The sequence below is a fragment of the Macrotis lagotis genome, chromosome 7 (genome assembly GCF_037893015.1).
Source record: "Macrotis lagotis isolate mMagLag1 chromosome 7, bilby.v1.9.chrom.fasta, whole genome shotgun sequence".
In the NCBI taxonomy this organism is placed as follows: domain Eukaryota; kingdom Metazoa; phylum Chordata; class Mammalia; order Peramelemorphia; family Peramelidae; genus Macrotis; species Macrotis lagotis.
This window is the reverse complement of record NC_133664.1, coordinates 96676523-96698917: the sequence shown is the minus strand read 5'-3', so window position 1 is coordinate 96698917 and position 22395 is coordinate 96676523. Positions and strand designations below refer to the sequence as shown.

The 22395-nt window shown below is 37.5% G+C and overlaps 1 protein-coding gene across 1 annotated transcript in view; it reads left to right on the top strand.

Moving 5' to 3' along the window:
- The window catches only part of ZNF398 (zinc finger protein 398), a 36471-nt gene extending 14738 nt beyond the window's left edge, over window positions 1-21733 (top strand). The window contains exons 3-6 of the mRNA XM_074193449.1: window positions 11132-11258; window positions 11743-11856; window positions 16972-17085; window positions 17661-21733. Of these exons, the coding sequence (XP_074049550.1) occupies window positions 11132-11258; window positions 11743-11856; window positions 16972-17085; window positions 17661-18820 (1515 nt within the window). The 3' untranslated portion in view covers window positions 18821-21733. The remainder of the gene's footprint in view (window positions 1-11131; window positions 11259-11742; window positions 11857-16971; window positions 17086-17660) is intronic.
- The last annotated feature ends 662 nt before the right edge of the window (window positions 21734-22395 follow it).

Genomic DNA, 22395 nt, shown 5'->3' with positions numbered 1-22395 from the left:
CTGCCTAATTATCATTTGAGCCACATCTTTTTTGTTTTTTCCACCAGACTTTTGTGAGAGAGACTTATCAAATGCCTTGTTCAAATCCACCTAGATTGTGACTGTGTATTCCTATGACCTACCTGTCAGTCTAATTAAAGAATGAATGGTTAGCTTGTCATAAACTATACTTGATGAACATACTGACTTTTCCTGAATGCTCTCTCTTTCCTAAATACTCAAAAAACATGTTCTTAATAATATGTTCAAGAATCTTTCCAGGAGTTGAAATCAAGGTCACTGGCTTTTAACTTCAAGTGTCTACCTAATTATCTTTTATAAAAAAGATGTCATATTCATTTATCTCCAATCTTTTAGTACCTCTCATGTTTTCCTTTTTTTCCTTAGCAGTTGCCTACAGCAACTCAGCAGTCACATTCTTTGTTTCTTTCAATACTCTTGTCTCTTGGGATTACTTTACCAAGCAACAAAGAAGAAATTCTGAATATTAAAGAAGATATTAATAAAAACCAAAAGTATAAAAGCCATTAAAACTAAGACTGGGAGCTAGTTTTTATAACTGTTGAAATAATCTAATTTTTAAAAAAGAGAAAACCAAATTGTTTATATTAAAAATTGAAAAGGAGAATTCACAACAGTTGAAGAGAAAATAAAACTGATAACTGTCTTGCTCAGTTACATGCTAATACAGAAAATAATTTAGAGGAAATGGATGAATACTTAAAATATAAAATGACTAAACAAAATAAGGAATTTAAAAAACCCAGCATCACATAAGGATATAAAATAAGCCATAGACTCCTAAAGAAAAAAACTCCCATGAACAGATTATTATACAAGTAAATTTTATCAGACATTCAAAGAAAAGTTATTCCAAAATTACATGTACTATTTTCAATAATAATAACAGAAGGAATCTTTCCATTATCTTACTCTAGAACAAATATAATCTTCATAACTAGATCAGGTAAAGACAAATTAGAGAAAGAAAATTATGAAACAATATTCCTGCTGAACAATGACACAAAAAATTTAGATTAATTATTAGTAATAGACTACACCAACATATTAGAAAAATTATACAAAATTATTAGCTTGGATTTATACCAGGGATGTAGGGTTGGTTCAGCATAAGGAAGATAATAAATATAATAAAAATTAATTATATAAATTTAAAAAATACATGATCAATAAATTCTGAAAAGGCTTTTGATAAAATTCAACACCTGTTTTCATTTAAGAAAAAGAAAGCATAGGAATAAAATAACCTTTCTTTATAAGGTAAATAATAGACATCTGAAAACCCTTTGCAGAAATAGAGACCTAAATAATTGGAGAATTATTATGGGGACATTGAAACAATATAATAAAAATAACAATTTTACAGTGAAATTCATATAAAAGAACAAAAGACCAAGAATTACAAGATAATCATTTGTTAAAGAAATGTAAAAAGGAATGGGAAAGAATGAATTCTATTAGTTTTAGATCTTAAGTTATACTATAAAACAATAATCATTAAAATTATTTTGTACTGGTTTAAAAACAATGAAGTCAATCAGTGGAACAATTAGGTACACAGCATACAGAAGCAAACAAATATGGTAGCTTAGTTTTTGTTTGAGTTTAAACTCAAAGACCTAAGTTAATAATGTTTGTCCTTCATTCTTTTTTTCCCAATTAGTAGAATATGTTTTTGGTTTATTTTATATTATTATAATAATCTTGTTATAAGAGTAAACATACCCCCCCCACACACACACACAAGAAGATGAGAAACCTCAAGAATAGTGAGAGAGAAAAGAATGTACTTCAGATTTCAGTGACTCTGTCTCAGGGCTGAGTTGCCTTCTTTATCATAAATCCACCAGAGAAATTGCTTCAATATTTTTCCCACAGTTGCTATTACTAGCTGTATTTCCCTCCACTCTATTCCTCTATTCTTCCCCACTCTCATTTATTCTGTCCTTTCATCCTGTCCCTGTCCAAAAGTGTGTTGTATCTGAGTACCCTCTCCCACTATCTTCCCTCTTTTCTATCTCCTATTCCCCCCCCTTCCGTCCCCCCATTCGCCCTTATCCCATCCCTTTCCTCTCATTTTTCTCTAGGGTAAGATAGATTTCTATACCTTATTAAGTGTGTATGTTATTTCCTCTCTGAGCCATTTCTGATGAGAATGAAGGCTCACTCATCCCCCATTCCAGTCCATTAAAAAGGCTTTTTTTTGACTCTTCTGTGAAATAGCTTAACCCCTTCTTCCTCTCCTTTCTCTTCCTCCCAGTACTTTCCTTTATCACCCATTGACTCCACCTTTTTTTTACTATTTATACCATTATATTCCACTCCTTCCTGTTTCCTGTCTATATATGCTCCTTCTAACAGCTCTTATAAATGAGAAAGTTCATATAAGTTATCAATATCTTTTTCCCATACAGGAATACAAACAGTTCAACATCACTAAGTTCCTCATAGTTAGTCCTTCTTGTTCACCCCCTCTGTGGTTCACCACAGTCCTGTACTTGAAGATCAAACTTTCTGTTCAGCTCTGGTTGTTTCAGTAGGAAAGTTTGAAAGTCCCCTGTTTCATTGAAAGTCTATCTTTTCCCCTGAAAGAGGATGTTCAGTTTTGCTGGGTAGTTGATTCTCAGTTGTAACCAAGATTTTTGCCTTCCAAAATATCATATTCCAAGCCCTATGATCCCTTAATGTAGATGCTGCCAGATCCTGTGTAATTCTGACTATAGAACCACAGTAGTTGAATTGTTTGTTTCTAGCAGCTTTTAGTATTTTTTCTTTGACTTGGGAGTTTTGGAATTTGGCTGTAATATTCCTGGAAGTTTTTCTTTCGGGATCTCTTTCATGAGGTGACCAGTGAATCCCCTCAATTTCTATTTTACCCTCTGCTTCTAGGATCTCAGGGTAATTTTGCTGTATTGTTTCCTGAAAAAATGAAGTCTAGGTTCTTTTCCAGGTCATGACTTGAAGGTAGCCCAATAATTTTAAAATTATTTCTCCTGGATCTGTTTTTCAGGTCAGTTGCTTTTCCAATGAGATATTTCACCTTTTCTTCTAATTTTTGACTTTTTTGGAAGAGTTTTATTTCTTCCTTATTTCCTCACAAAGTCATCAGCTTCCTTTAGTTCCATTCTGCATTTGAAGGAGTTATTTTTTCAGGGAACTTTTTTTATCTCCTTTTACAGATGGCCAATTCTGCTTTTTAAGGCATTCTTCTCCTCATTTGCCTTTTTTTAAAAGCTTTTTCCATTTGGCCTAAACTGGTTTTTTAACATATTATTTTCATCAGTATTTTTTGTATTTTTTTCACCAAGCTGCTGATTTGGTTTTCATGATTTATCTGTATCACTCTCATTTCTCCTCCCAATTTTTCCTCCACCTCCCTTAATTGTTTTTTGAAAGTCTTTTTTGAGCTCATCCATAGCCTGAGCCATTTTCTGTTTCTCTTAGAGACTTTGGATACAGAAGTTTCAAGTTTGTTATCTTTTAAACATTCCAATGGGACCAAAGTAATTTTCTATGGTCAGAGTCTTCTTTTTCTTTTGTTTGCTCATTTCCTCAGCCTAAGACTAATTTATTGCATTTCCAAGGCTTTGGGTTTTTTTTGGGGGGGACACCCCACTGGGACCTTTATTCCTTCAAGGTCTTACTGCTCTCTTGCCTCTGCTTTGATATGTAGATGACCACAGGCACTCCCCTCTGCCCTGGAGCTGTAAGAACCATCCCTTCTTGGTTATCTTAATATGGAAGCCCAACCTGCAACCTGGATCTGAGTGTGGGCAAACAGCAGAGTCCTGCTCCAGGGAGAGCAGAGAGATTTCTGCAGTCTTCCCTGACCCTCTTTACTGTTTAAGGGCTGTGTTCTGGAGGTGCAGGCAGGCTTCCCTGATTCCCACTGCAAGTTCTTACCGCAGGGCTGTTCTGAGGCCGGTGCTCCTCATTCTGCAGTCATTCTGATGCAGTAGAGTTCTATCACCACCCCTTCAAGCTGTTTCCAGTGACCATGGCTGCCGCTTTTTTCCAACCTCCAGTCCCGGTGAAACACACCTTTCCCATGAAACTTCTAAGTTATCTTGGACTGGGAAATTGTTTCAGTCAGTCTTGGTGGGTTCTGCCCCTCTAAATTTTGACTAGAGTCATAATTTGACAGCTTTGGGAGTTTTTTGGGGAAGGAGTTTCTGGGAAATCCTTCCTTCAGACTGCCATCTTGGCTCTGCCCCCTCTTGTACTTCATTCTTGAAGAAGACCATGACATCAGGGGAGGTGATGCCATGACAAGCATGTGAATTGGATTTGAGTGAGGAGTCACCAGACTCACTTTCTGTCTCCAGAACTATCTGAGTCTAGGGGATCAGGATGACTGGAGATGACCCTGGATGCAAGCAATCAGGGTTAGTGACTTGCCCAAGGTCACACATCTAGAAAGTATCAAGTGTCTGAGTTTGGATTCAAACTCCTTGCCTCCTGACTCCAAGGCCAGGGTTCTATCCACTGTACCACCTAGTTGCCCCTATGTTACTAAGGGAGGGACTCACTATTTGAAAACACTGCTAAGAAAAACTAGAAATCATTTTCAAAGAAATCAGGTATAGACCAACAATTCATCTATATACCAAGATAAACTTTAGATGGATACATTACCCAGATAGTAAAGGTCACATCTCATAAATTAGAGGAGTAAGGAAATTACCTTTCATTTCTATGGATATAGGAAGAGTTCATGATTAAAGCATTAGAGAGGATCATGGAAAATAAAATGGACAGTTTTGTTATATGCAATTGACAGTTTTTGCACAAACAGATTTCTAATGCAGTTAAAGTTAGAAACAGATAACTAGGGAAAACTGTGCAGCAAGTTTCTTTGATAAAGGTCTCACCCAAGATATATAAGACACTGTTTATAATTTATAAGCCTGAAAGCCATTCACCAATAGGTTTTTTTTTAACTGAAGAATATGATCAGGCAGTTTTCAAAGGAAGAAATAAAAGCTATCTACATTCATATGAAAAAAATAATCCAAATAACAGAGCAACTCTTAGGTAACATCTCACCTTGGAAAATGTAGAGAGGCTCTGAAAATCCTGGCATATATCTACTTTCTTAATTGGCCTAACCAATTCTTCTGGAAAGCAATTTGGAAATTATGCCTAGAAAGTTACCAAGCTGTTTGGTAACTGTCCTACCAAACCTTTGATCCAACATTATCACTACTAGGCCGATAATCCAAAGAGATCAGTGAAAGAAAAGATCTTTTATACAAAGATATATCTAGTAGTTCTTTCACATATTAACCAAAATCCAAAATTGAAAGTGGTACCCACTTATTGATTGCTGTCATATTTTAGTAAGAAAATGGAATATTATTGTACCATAAGAAATAACAAGATAGTTTCAGAGGAAACTGGGAAGAAATCTATGAATTGATCCTGAATCAATTAGCCAAACCAGGCTAATAATTTAAACATGTTAATAGCATTATAAGGAAATACAATTTTGAAGGACTTTAGAACTTAGATCAATTCAATCATAAACCACAAGTCCTGAGACTTCATCTTGCTGGATGAATTGTTTTTGTTTTTGTTTTTTTTACAAGGCAATGGGGTTAAGTGGCTTGCCCAAGGCCACACAAGTAGGTAATTATTAAGTGTCTGAGGTCCGATTTTTGAACTCAGGTCCTCCTGACTCCAAGGCTGGTACTCTATCCACTGCACCACCTAGCTGCCCCTTTGCTGGATGAGTTTTACTTCCTTGTAAATCAGGAAATTTTTCTTTTATCTTTCCTTTCCTATGACCTTCATATAGCTCCTGACATGAATAATTATTTATTGCCCATACCAATCATTTCCAGCCTTAATTTTGTTTGGAGATTTAGCATTTGAGACAGGACTATTTCATTTTTTTTTTTTTATCTAGCTTCAGTTCCATTTTCTTTCCATGCCAATTGAAAATCTAGGTTGATCAGTGAATTTCCTGTCTTTCTAAATTAATCACTTTGTATAGCTATTTTCCCCTCTTTCCTTCCCCCCTCCCCCCATCCTTACACCATTCCACCCTACCTTAATCAGTTCCTTGGAATTTGGGGGGGTCTTGATCTTTGGACAAGGGAGACTAAAACCCTTTGCCAAAGGGTCCTGGTACCCTGGTTAGGTGTCCAGTACTGAGAGAACACACTTACAAAAAAAAAAAAAGAATTTCCTGAAGCCAAGTTTTAATTATTTGATAGTATTTAGATCAGAAATGATGTGAGGCAGCACAGGTCAAAGCTGAAAGTCTGTCTTAAGGAGAACAGGATGAGTTTAAGTAGAAGAATGGGGGGGGGTGCTCTTAATTAACAGATGGCAAGATGTTAAGATCTTTGATTTGCTACTTTCCCAGGGGAAAGGTTTGGGGGTGAGTGAACTCAAGGGTCAGGAGTAGCAGGTGAGACTGAAGGGGAGGAGACAATTGTCATTTAGGGTCTAGATAAAGAAAGTCATCTTCAACTATTCAGGGGCAGATGGGAGGAATTCTCTCAGGGTTACTTTTCTATATCACAGGACCCTTCTAGATGTATCTTATCACAAGGTCAAATAGGTAGAAAGAAATTTTCTCAAGCCTGTTTCTTAGATGGGAATTTTTCTCACATTTGTTTTTCTATATCTCAAGGCCTTTCTCAGGCATAAGCTCCAATATCAAATTATGGTTTATCCCATCAGAATTATTCACATATATATTAAAAAAGTGATTTTTAACAGTATTCTGTTTCTTTTGGACTTACTTCCCCTGCAAATTTTAACTTATGGAAACATAGTTCTTTCCTGTCCCTGTATTTTTTGACATTCATGTTTCCTAAATCCAGGGTATACATTAGACCATATTCAGCTTTCCTTTCCCTGTCACAAACGTAAAGATGAAGTCATTCGCTTCCTCTCAAAGTTCTTGCCATTTACGTTGTTGCCAGTTAGTTCCTCTAAAAATGAAAGTTCCACTTGTTATTTTCCATATCTCTTATCTCAAATTACTATTAAAACAAGTCAAGAACTGATCGGCTGCTCTGATTTTAGCTAGAAGAGATCTAGCAGGTGCTTAGACCAAAGCTGTCCGAAATGCAATGGTGGGCCATGTGTAGCCCATAGGGTGATTTACTAAATACTTAGTGAACAAAGCCAAACTACCGCAGAGCTCTTACTAAAATGTCAAATCAAAATGCATTGTCTGTTATTTCTTTTCTTTTTTTTTTAAAGATTTTATTTATTTTGAGTTTTACAATTTTTCCCCATCTTATTTCCCCCACACACACACAGAAGGCAATTTGTCAATCTTTACATTGTTTTCATGGTATACATTGATCCAAATTGAATATGATGAGAAAGAAATCATATCCTTAAGGAAGAAACAAAGTCCAGATATTATCTATTATTTCAATAAAAACTTTTAAAGGTAAGGTTGGGACAGCTTTGGCTTAGATAGTTGAAGCATCCAGACATTGGTATATCATCTCTTCATGCTGAATTTTAAATGTTTCCCAAGTTAATTATCCATTTCTTTTTCTTGCTGATTAAATATGTAGTATGTTTGAATCATATTCTTTTTTATCTCCTTTCATTGCTCTACCTGCAAATACTCTCTGACATACTTCCCTCTAGTTTGTGAATTTGATCTCTCCTCTTAAGGTTCTAGAGTTAATCCTAAGTATTTGCAATTTAGCCTCTATCTAATCTACTCCTTTTAATTTTGACTATATTTTATATCAATTAGCTTTTTCAAAGGAATTATTTACTAGAGTGTGCCCCTAGTTTGGGTGAGGGTAAACTTATCTTCACCAAAGCCAGGGGCACTCTCTATTCTCTGCATACCCTTGGTCTCTCAGAAGAATGGGCTCAAACTTAGAGCACAAAATTAATTCCCTGTCTCTTGTAGGGACCACATGTAACCAAGGGGTACCTCCTGACCTTGGGAGTCTTCTCTTATCATGGAGTTTCCACTAAGTTCATTTTTGAAAGATACTAAAATGTATGAGCTGAGTTAGATACTTGTATGACTTTAATACATCTTATGCCAGGTCAGTTCATTTCTGTGTAGAGTCATGCTAGTCAATCTTGGGGGTTAGTCCATCATTAATCTTAGGTACTGCAACTGCTGACTTCAGTGATCCTTTGCTACCAGCTCTGGTTGCAGAAGAAACCTCTGATAAAACTCTTCTGATCTTTTGAGCTTCATAAGAACATTGACCTGATCTATTCCATCTTTAGATTTACCTATGATCAAGAAAGAATAATATCTCTGTCTCTCTGTGTCTCTGTCTCTTTCTCTCCCCCTCCCTACCCCCACCTCTCCAGTACCCCCATGGTTTCATGCTTCAAAAACATATGATTGCTGTGTGGGGGAATTATACAGCTGCTGCCTCTTTCCTTCCCCTACTCAGGTACTCACAGTTTTTCCTCCTTTGAAAGCCATCGGAGAAGAAAGAAGCAATATGAGGTCAAAGAGTCTACTTTGTCCTTTTGTATGTGAACTCACCTCCAGCTCTGCATCAGTTCTTCTAGCTGTGAAGTCAATTAGAAAACTCATCATGTTCCTGCACTATCTGGAAGGTTTACCAAGCATTCTTCTATTAGATTGTTAACAAGCAAGGACAAGTTTAAATACATTAAGATTTGGGCCCCCATTGGTCAGTCTCCCATTGCATTAAGAAAAGAGAAAGAGAAAGAAGGAAAAGGATTAAATGTGGTAGAATTTAAATAATTGCTAAGTACCTTTTGTTCATTTGTTTCTGCCTTCTGAGAATGGATTTTGGATAATACATATGTGTGTGTGTGTGTGTGTGTGTGTGTGTGTATAATAAACTTTTAAAAAAATGTTTATTTTTGTTGAAATTAATGGTTATTGAGTTTATAATAAAAATTATATGTTCTTACATTAAGATTTTTAGTATATGTTATCCTATATTCTGTGAATTTTTATATAACTATCCAAAGCCCTAAGTTTTATTGTTTATCCTTCTTATCGATATTGTCTCTTCTGTATTATGGGTAATTTTCACTGATATTTTTCCTATATCATATGTATTACTGTGTTTCTGGTATAATGGATGCATGTGGAAAATTTTCTCATTTCTCTCTTTTCTATTTAAAGCCTTCTTGAACAAATTTTTACTGTCTAGCATTAAATGCAGACCCTCTTTGGCCGAGAGCCAGTCATCTCCACATTTTAAGTTATGGTCCAGAAATACTGTTCTTGGATAGCATCATCTTTACCAGTTGTTTACTTCCCAGATCAATCACTGTGCTCCTAAGTTTTTCATTTTCTTGTTCATAATTTTATAATTCCTAGAAATGCTAAGTTCCTTTTGTGGGTCACATTTATTCCCTAGTTGATTAACCAGAGGTAGATATTTTTGGTAATTAGGTTTGATAGGTCTTAGAAAGCAGACCCTCTGTTATGTCAAAGATATGTGAAAACAAGATAGCACATGATTTCCTCATTTCCTATCAGCAGACATCCACCCAAACTCATTTCTTCCTACTCTGTCCAGTCTGAGTTCCCCATCTCCTGATAAAATCTCTATCCTCATCATCATTCCTTAGATGACTTCTTTTGAGAGTCAAGTACCTCTAAAAGTCTAGGGTTATAGTACTATATAATTTATTTTGCACTTAATTTTGTAGCTGTAGTTTATATTATTTCCCTTCATCCATTCTGTTCTAGTCAAATTGACCTGCTAGCACTTTTACCCATAATGGTAGTCAGTCTCCTATTTACTTATTGACTAAATGGTTCTTCCACATCTGGAATGTCTTCCCTTCTCCATTCTACCTCTCAGGTTCTTGAGGCTCCTTCAGTGCCAGCTGAGGAGCCAGTTCTTCAGTTGAAATGTGAGCTTCTGGTGGAATCTGTTCAATTACTGTGTTTAGGTATCTAACACCTAGCACTACACTTTAAACTGGTAAATGTTAATTGGATTGAATTGTTACTCCATTAATAATTCTTCCAAATTCTGCTGCTACCTAGTTTCTTTCCTCTTTGTTTTCTTCTTGAAGTTTTCCTTTATTCTTTTTTAAAAATTTTTATTTATTTGAGGCAGTGGGGTTAAGTGACTTGCCCAAGGTCACATAGCTAGGCAATTATTAAGTGTCTGAGATTGGATTTGAACTCAGTTCCTCCTGACTCCAGGGCTGGTGCTCTATCCACTGTGCCACCTAGCTGCCCACTTCCTTTGTTCTTTAAGGCAACAAGGCAGTCTTCCTAATGAGTCAGAGTAAAAGAACTCTCCATCCAATTTTTTCGCATTTTCCCTAGTTTGAAATATACACCACCATTACTTTCCATTCACAAAACACTGAAAAGTAACATGATTTCTCATAATCGATGTGTATGAGAGAAAAGGTACATAAACATGAGGAAACAGCAGTAAGAATGGGCATCAGATGAGGGAAAAGGAAGGGAAGGGACAAGCATTTAGGGTAGCATCTGCTTCCTGCCAGACTCAGTGTCAAGCATTTTACAAATATTATATTACTGATAAACTTATGTTTTATCTGAAATAGATAAAGCAGGATTGAATACACACACACACACACACACACACACACACTCAAACACGTGCTCACACAAAAATACTTCATTTCAGGAGATCACGGGTGATAAGAACTGAAACCAAGTGAAGTGAGCAGAACCAGGAGACAAATTTACAAAAGGACAACAATATAAAGGAAAAAAATCCGGAAAAACTTGACTGTGTTCAAAACCGGGATCAGTTGTGATGGGGCCTGGGATGAAACATTACCACATATATCTGTGCCCCAAGTTCCTTCTCCTATCCAGCTCTCAAGAGAGCTCAATCATGAAATCTTTTCCTGAGCACTCATGTCCACTTTTATCCTTACTCTTTTCTTGAACTACTTTAACATTTACCTGAATTGCTTATTTTGATGCCAGAGACACATATATGGTTATATTTTGTGCAGTTATGTCTCATCTCCCCTATTCAGTTGTAAGCTTCTGAAATATACTTTTCTTTTATGTCACCCCCCCCTCAGTGACTAACAATGTGTTAAACACCATAGTCTCTTAACAAAAATTAAGTTAATGAAATGATAGAGGGAAAAACTGAGCCCCACATGCTTATGATTGCAGGTACCAGTGACGTTTGATGATGTCTCCATCTACTTTTCTACGCCTGAGTGGGAGAAGTTAGAAGAATGGCAAAAGGAACTTTACAAGAACATAATGAAGGGCAACTATGAGTCTCTCATCTCAATGGGTGAGGCTGAGCTGGCTTCTATCAGATTAGTGGACAACAGCTTCAAGTGAGCTCAGCCAACTTCCTGTTGTCATTTCAGACCTGAAATGTGGAAAATGCAACTTCTCAGTGTTTTCCTACTGTGAACTTAGAATCACTATAAATGCTATAGTTACCTTGATGTATCTCTCCCATGTCAGATGGTAGGAGCATGATCTAGGAACAAAGGTTAAAATTGAAACAGCATAGGATATATATGCAAATTACAGTGGTTGTCCTAGATAACTATGCTCTACAGGAGCTACTGCTGCCTCATACCCCTGCCCAGTGAAGATAGGACAGGTTTTGGAAAAGAACTGATTAATTTAAAGGTGTAGTAGGGACAGGGTCCATATAAGGCCTAGCTCCATAGGCCCTCTGTGCCCTCAGTTTAGTCTGGTTAGAATTAATGTCATCTTCATCTCCATTAATTTTTATATTCTTTTCTCTCCCCTTTGTTTTCTAGATTATGCCATGACACAACCTGAAGTTTTGTCCCAGACTCAACCAGCGTCAGAGCAGAATACAGAAAATCAGGCAAGACCAGAGGAGAGTGAGATGACCGCAGAACCCAGTGATGGTGAGTAAACAAGATCACAGCACATTTTTTTTTTTTTTAAGATTTTGCAAGGCAGTGGGGTTAAGTGGCTTGCCCAAGGCCACACAGCTAGGTAATTATTAAGTGTCTGAGGTCGGATTTGAACTCAGGTACTCCTGACTCCAAGGTCAGTGCTCTATCCACTGCGCCACCTAGCCGCCCCATAGCACATTTTCCAAGACCCTAGTCTGTCTTGCATTCCCAGGGTTTAATAGAAGCCTAGCAATTAAAGATTGATGACTTCTAGTTTCAACTTTGTTACTGACTTCAGTTATAAAGTTGCTCTATCTTTAATTAATCTTTCAATTAATGGGCATTAAACCTACTATGTGCCAGACATAGTAGCTTATTAACAGCTGGTCAGGCTTCCTGGTACTTGAGTTGACCCTTGAAGGAAACTAGGAATTCTAAGAAGCAGAAATGAGGAAAATGTACTTTCCAGCTTTGGAGACTGGTAATTATATGTTGTTTATGATGAATAGTTAAAAGGCCAGTTTGGTTAGAATATTGTGCTGTGGTGGGGAAGAGAGGTGGCAAAGGGGAGGCCTGCTAACTGGAAAGGTAAATGAGGTCCAGATTTTGAAGGGCTTTAAACGCTATAGGATTTTATATTTGTTCCTGGAGGTAATGGAAGTCCCTGGAATGAATTTATTGATGAGTTGTGACATAGTTGGATTTATGCTTTAGGACCATGACATTGACATTTTCATGAAGAATGAATCTGAGTAGAGAGAAATTTGAGATGGAGATGAATTATAGAGGCTATTTGATTAGGCAAATGATGAAACCAAAACTAGGGTAAAAGCTTTGTAAATAGAGAGGAGGAAATTAATTCAAGAGATGTTTTAGAGGTGGAAATTACATGTAGGTGAATAAGAGTGAGGGATCAAGATTAACACCAAGACAAGAAGAAATATTGACAGAATCTTGTGGTCTCTTAACTTTGAGGTTCTCATTTTAGTGATTGATCAAAATTAACAGTTAATTCCTTAGGTTTTTTTTATCTCACTGTTATTTATCTCTTATTTCATTTAATCTCTCTTCTTTCTCCTCCTCATCTTCTTCCATTCCCTTGTCTACTTTTCTCTCTTTATTTATTTATTTGTTTGTTTGTTTATTTTAGGTTTTTGCAAGGCAATGGGGTTAAGTGGCTTGCCCAAGGCCACACAGCTAGGTAATATTATTAAGTGTCTGAGGTCGGATTTGAACTCAGGTACTCCTGACTCCAGGGCTGGTGCTCTATTCACTGCGCCACCTAGCCACCCTCTTTCCTCTCTTTATAATAGTAAACCTTTGTTCTTTGCAAGCTAATCCTTCCCAGGTATGATCTGTTGTGCCTTTACTCAACTTTCTCTTTCCTTTGGACAAGCTATTTTACATTTTGATAGCTTTGTGCTTCTCCAAAGGTCCCTGACAAAACAGAGTTCTGTTGATGATAATAATAAAGACAGAACCTCCCTGTGAGACTTTAATTAGAGTTAAGTACTGCTAAGGATGAGTTAGACTGAGGGCTCAGAGCTTGCCCCTGTGAGAGTCCTAGACACTGAGCGTTAGATAGGATCATTGAGACTATCCAGTTCAACCTCTTGTATAGCTAATTAGAAAGCTGAGAGCCACAAAGGGGAAGTGATCACCCAAGGTCATATAGCAGAACAAAGATTCTAACCCAGGTCCATTGACTCCACATCCAGAGCTCTTTCTGTTATACCAGTTCTCATTAGACTAGAAGTCAATAGAAGATTTTATAGTTAGACCTACCTTAGGACTTTATCTTGGGCAGGATAAAGCCAGGTAATTCTGGACATTCTGATCTCTCTGACCTCTTTCCTCAATCTAAAAAGATCATGACTTAACTCTTCCTCAACAAAACTGACTGTTTATTTATTTCCTTGGACCAATTCCTTTCATCTTCTTTTGAGATCTTAGTTCATCTATCATTGCCTCTCATCTTCATCCTTTCATCATCATATCTGCCCATTCATTCCTAAAGTAGAAGCTCTTTCCTCTGCTTTAAACATGCTCAACACTTTTTTTGTTTTTTTATCCAGACCTTTGATTTCATCTGGTTGGGAGCTTCCAATTAACTTCCGTTATCAATATAGATAAGCTCCTTCTATTCCATTTAGAGAATACCACAGAACACAGAGAGTTTAGTTAAAGGCCTTGGTCAGGATGCATTGTTGGTGGAGGCATGAATTAGTATAACCCTTCTACAGAGCATTTTGGAATTATGCAAGAAAAAAATGGCAAAAATGTTCATTTCCTTGAATCTGAGATTCTGTTGCTAGAGCATGCTATACATACTCCAAAGAGGTCACTAACAAAGAGAAAAGTTTATATGTATACCAAAATATCTATAGCAACATTTTTGTGGTAGCAAAAATCAAAAAAATAACAAAATAGATACTCATCACTTGGGGAATGTCCAAACTAATTTTAGTATATTAATTTAATGGAATTTTAAAGTGATGAATATAAAGAATATAGAGAAACTTGGAAAGACTCACATGAACTGATAAAAAGGAAGGTAAGCTAAGCCCCCATAAACAATGTGTGTATGTGTGTGTGTGTGTGTATAAAAAAACCACAAAATAATCAAAAGTGAAAGTTAAATATTATTTATATATATACTATATATACTATATATATATAAACATATATATATATATATAAACTATATATAAAATTGCTCTCTGAAAGTGGGAGGAATACTGGGGGAAATTTTGGTAATGTAAATAAAATTTTATTTTAAAGGAAAAGGGTAAAATTACAAAGAGCAAGCTTGGCCTCAAAAAAGGAAAAGGTGGGGGAGAGGAGCTCCGTAGTATAGAATATAATGGATGACTGCCTGGGAGAGGGGTAGAATACAAAGGGAAATTTAGACAATGTAAAAATAAAAGATCAATAAAAGTGTATTGAGGGGAAAGCTATTCATTTAAAAAGGGTCATGCCAGGGTCATATTTTCAGTTTGTGCCATGGAATTTGAACTCAAATTTTCTTGACCATAAAAACAATTTCTATCCTCTTCAACCAAGGTCAAACTTGAGCTTTGGAACCAGATTAAAATTTATTTGGGAAATGCTTAAGAAAATAAATAAAAATACATTACAACATAGATATTAATTTGTGGTTTCTTAGCAACTGACAGACATCCCTTTTTGTTTGAGTTTGATAGCACTACTCTGCACCATGTTCTCTCTTATTCAAGTCAGCTTTATCCTAGAAAAACAAAACAATAATCTTTACCTTGATGCTCCTACTTCCTCAAATTGTCTTGTATCTTTCCCTCTATTCACTACTAAACTTCTAGAAAAAGAATAAAATAAAATAAAATAAAAATAAAAATAAATAATAAATAAAATAAATAAAAATATAAATAAAAAAATAAAAATAAAAAGAATAAAATAAAAAATATTTTAAAAAATAACAAAATCATTGTCTCCTTTTCAAGGCCTTCTCCACAGTTTTCTGGAGTTTGGCTTCTGATCTTGCTCTCAGTTGCAAAATTCAGTGACTTTTTCTTAGACCTCAGGTTTCTTGACTGTTCTGCAGAATTGACACTGTTGACCATTCCCTTGATAGTCTTTTAGACTTCCATGACATTGGTGCTTTCTAATTTTTTCCTTTCTTTCCATTCCTTCTCACTTTTCATTTTTGATCTATTGACTATTCCGTAAATGTTGGTGTCCTCAACTGCCTTCTCTTGTGTTTTTGTCTTATCTCTCTTATTGATTTCATTCAGTCTTGTAATTTTAGTTTTTACTCCTATAAAATGACTCAAAATTGTAAATCAAATTGTTCTATATTCAGATACCATCACTTCTTAAATATAAAAACAAAAATGTTAAAAAGTAAATCAACTTGTTTTCTCTCTCCATTTGAATACTTCCTTCAGGATCTCTCCATTTGAATGCTTTTCAGCATCTCTTATTTCAGCATGCCCAAAATTGAATTCTCATCATTTCCTCAAAATTTCCTCTTTCCCTTAACTTTCCTAATTCCATTAATATCACCATTATCCCCCCAATCACTCATACTAAAAAATATAGTCATTTTTGACATTTCCCTCTTCCCTACCCCCTATATCCAACTTGCGGATTTGCCTATTCTTCCTTACTAATGTTTTATTTTGGACCTCTCCTCTTCATTTCTACCACCATATTTTAGTGTAGATACTCATCAATACTAGCATTGATAGTTATAGGTCCTACCTTTCCCCTTTACATAATGGTCAAATGATCATTCTAATGCATCTTATGATTATATTATTCTCCTACTCAAAAACTATCAGGGGCTCCATGTTGATTCTAGAATCACATACAAATTTCTTACTTAATCTGGTATTTCAAGCCCTCCACAATTTGACCACAAAGTGGCCCAACCTTGTTTAACATTGATTCCTTTTATATATTGTACATTCTAGCTAAATCAGTCCTGTTTCCTAATTTTCCCTTGTTCTTTCTTGCCTCTCTCCATACATATAAGCTATCCCTTATGCTTAGAGTTCCTTTGATATTCATCTCTGCTTATTGAATTTCTTTTTTTTTTTAGTTTCTAGCTGAAACTTTTGATGATTCTCACCTTCTCTCTCATTCTCACCTTCCTCCACATTTAAATATCCTTGTAACACTTAGTATTTACCTTTCCTTTTTCTTTATCATATTTTATCTTGTATCATATTTATTTGTTTTATATGTCTCTCTGTTATAGTGTGAGATCCTTGAGATTCATAGGATATAACATAGTGCTTTGACTTAATAAATTATGATTTTTATATTAATTAAGAGACTCTGCCTTATCTGCATTATAGGACTGTTGTGAGGGGGGAAAGAGAATTAAGATAAAATCAATTTAAAGTAAGAATTCAGTAGAAATAGAGGACACATTGTTATATCACTTTAGGGCATCTCCAGGCAGAAGCTGTGATTGATTTAGGAAGAGTTTTATTTAGTGCTTAGTTACAAATGAATATTTGGATTGTTTGAAATTAAATTAGCGTATTTAATTCTAGTTTTTGGTTCAAAACTGTTCAGTTTCTAATAGAAACTAAAAACAAAATGGAACAAAATACTCTGCTTCTCTTTTCCCATAAACAGAGCCAGGTATTTCCACATCAGACATTCTTTCCTGGATTAAACAAGAAGAAGATCCCCAGGTAGAAGGTCCACAAGAACATGAAGAAAGTGACATTTACAAAGGCCCCTATGCTGGTGAGTAATGGAGTAGGTAAAACCCTGCCTCCAGTGTTGTGCAGCAGAGAAACAGCCCAAAAAAACAAATGGAAAATCATGGAAGTGAAAGAGGTTCATTACAGGGTTTTGGAGGCAAGGGGGGAATGAAGAAAGAGCAGCCCTTTTAGACAAGAAGATTTATGTTGGGGAAGAGTTGGAAGAACAGAGGAGGATGGTGGGAGGAGGCTGGATCATTAGGCGAAAGGGAGTGAGAGAAAGTTGTGGAGCAGGGAAGTAACATGATTAAAGCAATGTCTTAGGAAAATTTAATTTAAAACTTAGCTTTTTCCCATCCCCTATCTCAAACCAAGGAATATCATAATTCAGAGATGTCCCCTTAGATTCCTGGATGATCACCTCAGAATTTGCTGAACTGTTTCTGTACCTTTGAACTAATCACTTTCCTATATAATCACAGTGAATTAAAGCACAGAGCAATTTGTGACAACCAGGTAGAATGTAGCTATTACTTTGTGGTGAGACTTGCTAACAAAGCAATTTCTATGTTGTATAACATAGAAATGTTGTATAACAACCCTAGTCTTCTCTTTCAGATGATGAACTTGCCATCAAAGTTGAGGGGCTTACTGGAGGTCCTTTGTGTCCAGATGCCCAGGTTACCTCAGTCAATCCACCAACAGTGGCAAAAGATGCTTTTCAGGATGCAGCTTTCAAAACCCAGCATCTTCCACCTGTACTGCCCTCTGGACCTCCACTTAATAACCCCATGGACCCCCTTGGTGGACAAGCTAGTTTTGCCCAGCTGAGCAACCTTCCCCTTCCCTCCCAATCTGGAGAGCAGCAGCAACTCTTCCCTTGTCGTCGTTGTGGCAAGAATTTTAACCAGAAGGAAATGCTTATGGACCACCAGAGTAGTCATTCTGGTGAGCGTCCTTTTGCTTGTGCTCAGTGTCCTAAGCGCTTTGCCCAACAGGCCAATCTCAGCAATCATGCTCGTGTACACACAACTGAGAGGGCCCACACCTGCCCACATTGCTCCAAGAGCTTTGTGCACCCCTCTCGGCTTACCTACCACCTGAGGGTCCACAGTGGTGAACGGCCCTTTCCATGTCCAGAATGCCCGAAGCGTTTTGCTGACCAATCTCGGCTCACCAGCCATCGACGTGGCCACTCTGGTGAGCGGCCGTTTCGCTGTGCTCAGTGTGGTCGAAGCTTCAGCTTAAAGATTAGTCTTCTGCTTCACCAGCGGGGTCATGCCCAAGAGCGCCCCTTCTCATGCCCTCAGTGTGGCATTGACTTCAATGGCCACTCGGCACTGATCCGCCATCAAATGATCCACACAGGTGAGCGCCCCTACCAGTGTGGTGACTGTGGCAAGAGCTTCATGCGTAAGGAGCACCTCCTTAATCATCAGCGGCTGCACACAGGTGAGCGTCCCTTCCATTGTGCCCATTGTGGCAAGAGCTTCATTCGTAAACACCACTTAATGAAGCACCAGCGCATCCACACAGGTGAGAGGCCCTACCCTTGTCCCTGCTGTGGCAAGAGCTTCCGCTACAAACAGACGCTCAAGGACCATTTGCGAGCAGGTCAGGATGGAAGTTGCAGTGGTGATGGAGACGTCCCAGGGCAGCCACCAGATCCCCCTGGTCTCCTCCTCCCAGGGCTTGAGCCCACAGGCTTAGGAATTGGAGCTGATGGCCTTGAAACCAACCACTGGTATGGGGAGGGGAGTGGAGGGGGTGTTTTGTAAATCCTTCATCTCTTGTTTATCCAGCAAGTGGAGAATCCCAAAGACAGGGAGCCCAAGGTCATTTTAAACTGGCTCTTCGATCCATTTTGGGCAGCAAACATCTAACTAGGGACAATTCTGGTTGTCTGGAACTTCACCATATTGCAAATAATGAAGATACATTGTGAATTTGGAGGAGCTTGAAAATAATCCACTCACCATGAGCTGAAGAGGTGATAATGTTACAAAGAGGCTGAGAGCAAAAACTTGGTAAATCACTATGAGATATTCCACATTATTTGTAGGTTGAAGTTCAGGGCAGGGCAGGTATCATGGGGAAACTTTAAAATTTGCTTCTTTCGCTATACTATGAGGTTGATGGGCCAGTGAGATTTCTCCCTAACTCCTGGGTGGGTGAGGTGGTTGTTAGAGGGGAGTGCTAGGCATGGAACTGCCAAGTGGGGGCTGGGGCTCTCTCCTTCTGGCTCCAGCTTAGACCCCCCTACTCGTACTCCTGCTTATCTTTCCTGAAATAGACCCAGCATGTTGGAGGTTCCTTTTCTCCACCCGTGTCAACTCAAGATTTGACCTGCTATAAGATTTCTTGAATTTATCAATGTGATTTTCTTAACTATTGGATCAGCCCAGGATAAGAGATCTGAATTTTGGAGGTTGGGAATCTCCTTAAGGAGAACTGGTTGGTTTTGAACTTTTCACTGGCTTGGTTTATCTCTCTAATATTCAAGATTTTACTGAAATTTAAAATTCCTGGATATTAGTATTCTCAGTCTACACACAGTCCCTGACTCCAAAATATTAAAAATAGGATTCATTGGAGTAAATGACAGGCTATGTCTCTAAAGGGCACTGCCCAGAATTTGTGACTAGGCCGTCAACTTTCGATATGAGTACATCTAATGAATACATTTTTCTATGTCTTTACAGAAATAATAGTCTGACTATTCTCTTTCTGATATTTTGGACGTTTGTGACTATAGATAGTAGAAAAGATTACATCTCACAGCTTTCAAACTAGCTGAAGACTTTCACTATTTGCTTCACAAGCAATGAAACTTAAGCTTTTTTAGTAATGTGGCTGGCTCAAACCATTAGGGGAAGTGTATGTTCACCCCCATTTGACCCTACCCTGGGAAAGTGGTAAGATCAAGAAGCTTCCTCCCTAGCTGATAGCTGGCCCTTCCTTGTACATAAACAGCCTATCAGTCCCAACCATATCATGCTCTCAGGGCTACTGTCTATTATGTGCACAAGTTCATTAGTTGTTGTATATGGGTCCCCCAGTCATTTGGAGCAACTGAGCCCCCGGGTATATTCCTCACTGAGTTTGGGCCAGTTATTTCTTTCTCTGCACCCTATTTACCTTTCTGTAAATTAAGACCAGTTCCTATCCAGTTCATCTCAGACAGTTGGTGTGAGGAACAGGTAAGACCTAAAGTAAGAGCTCTACAGAATATTCTCTTTCCTGCCAAAAACCCATTTAATTATTTTTCACTCTCTACATAGACAGACTTGAATCTTCTGGTCAGAGTCAAGGTAGAGACTTCTGTTTGAAGCTTGACCCACATCTCTTAGATTTGTGTGTACTTTCTTATGAATTGAGAACCCAGAGAAGACTTGGTTAGTGTTCTCACACAGAAGCCGTAGCCCTGCACATTGGCAGGAGAGGATGTTAGCATCATCTAGAAGGAGATCTAGACTTTCACTTCATGTAATGGAAAGATAACTCAAGGGCTCAAGATCCCCTTTGCAGATTGAGGAGTCTGTCTGAATCAGCCTTTCTCACTAAATACTCTATTCACAGAGAATACATTAGTCCATGGTGTTCAATGACAAGACCTTAGTGGTTTGAGTGAGAAGGGCATGTCTTTCACTTCTCACCTGGAGATGGTACAACTGCCTGTGGTCTGGCTGAGGAAAGGTATTTTTCCTTACCTGTGGTGTTAAGCATTTTGAACAGGAAGACTATGTGTACTGTGTAGTGGAAAAGGCAGCATATAAGAGTTTAAGACATCTGAGTCTTACCAGTAAGTAACTTTGTGACTTTCTGTCTCAGTTTCTTTATCTGTAAAATTGTTAGATGACCTTCCATATCTAAGATATTGTGATTCCGTGAGGCATAGTCATCATACTGAATGAAAAAGAATATATAAATTTTCTAGGAAGAAGCCACACTAGAGCAGTAAGTGTCAGACTCTCTCAGCACTGACACAAACTGGGAATTTAACAGACTCATGATCATCTCATCTACTGTCCTATTTCCTGACTAGTGAAGAGAAGCCCCCCACCCCAAATTATTTATTTTTTTTAGAATCAGAATGTATATAATCAAAATACTAGATAAGTAAAAGGGCTTATTCTATCAGTGGAAAAGTTTCTGACGGTAGGGCGGCTAGGTGGCGCAGTGGATAGAGCACTGGCCCTGGAGTTAGGAGTACCTGACTTCAAATCCGGCCTCAGACACTTAATTACCTAGCTGTGTGGCCTTGGGCAAGCCACTTAACCCCATTGCCTTGCAAAAAAAAAAAGTTTCTGGGGGGGACAATTTCCATATTGATCCTTCAAGTCCCTCAAAAGGACCAAGTTGTTAGACTGCAATTTGAAAAAAGTGCTGTAAAATATAAAGGTCAGAAGCCCTCCTCAGGTCCTAGATCCAACCAACCGTCTCCCCTCTGGATTTTCTCAGTAGTTTTCATCTGTAGCAGAGGAGTTTAGCAGATATACTAGCCTGTCCCCTTATTCACCATTCCACCCTCCCTTTCAGTTAAAAATCCTTGACTATACAGATAGATGTCAATTTATATCCTTGAACATTTTCATCCATTGTAATTCTCAGTTGCTAAGGGATGGGCTTATATCACTAATTAATACAATTGGTTTACTAAGGAGATCAGAATAAACAAACTCTTTGCTGGATATTTTCTTTGTCTCTTGTGGCTTAGCAGTTAATCTACATGCAAATTGGTGAACATCATTAAATGATCAACTTTTAAATTAGTTACATAGCAAGAGAAATGGTCATTGTCCTTCACTGTTGGATCAATATTGGGGGTACTTTAATGTGGGCCCTTCAGGAACCTCCATGACTTAATCATCAAAGATTTTTTTTCCTTAATAAAAGAAATCCTTAGAACCTCAGTGATTAGGACTTTCATTTCCACTCACTTCATATAGTGTAGAGATAACTCAGGGGTCTGTGCTCAGACCACCTCTACAGAATGAAGAGACTGTCTGAATCAGCAAAAGTAACCCCAGAAGTCTATCTGCAGTATTTGAGGAAGACCTTAAGGGAATGCATAAGTGAGTGAATCCTTCAGTCCAGTGGGAGAGATTTCCCTGGTCTCCTCTGGTGGAGTTGGTGGGTTGCCTGTAAAGCTTTATTTTCACTTTTTTTCAGCTCCATCCCAGACAGAAACACATTTCTAGATTAGAGCAACTTGTTTTCAAGGAGCATTTTTTGTCTTAGCAGTTTTTGTGACCTGTTTCCGTTTCTTGAGCAAAAGTAAAAGAGTGTTCTCAGAGCAATGTATACCCCCTTCAGACTGTTCCTTCATAAATGCTACTCTGTATCCTTAATT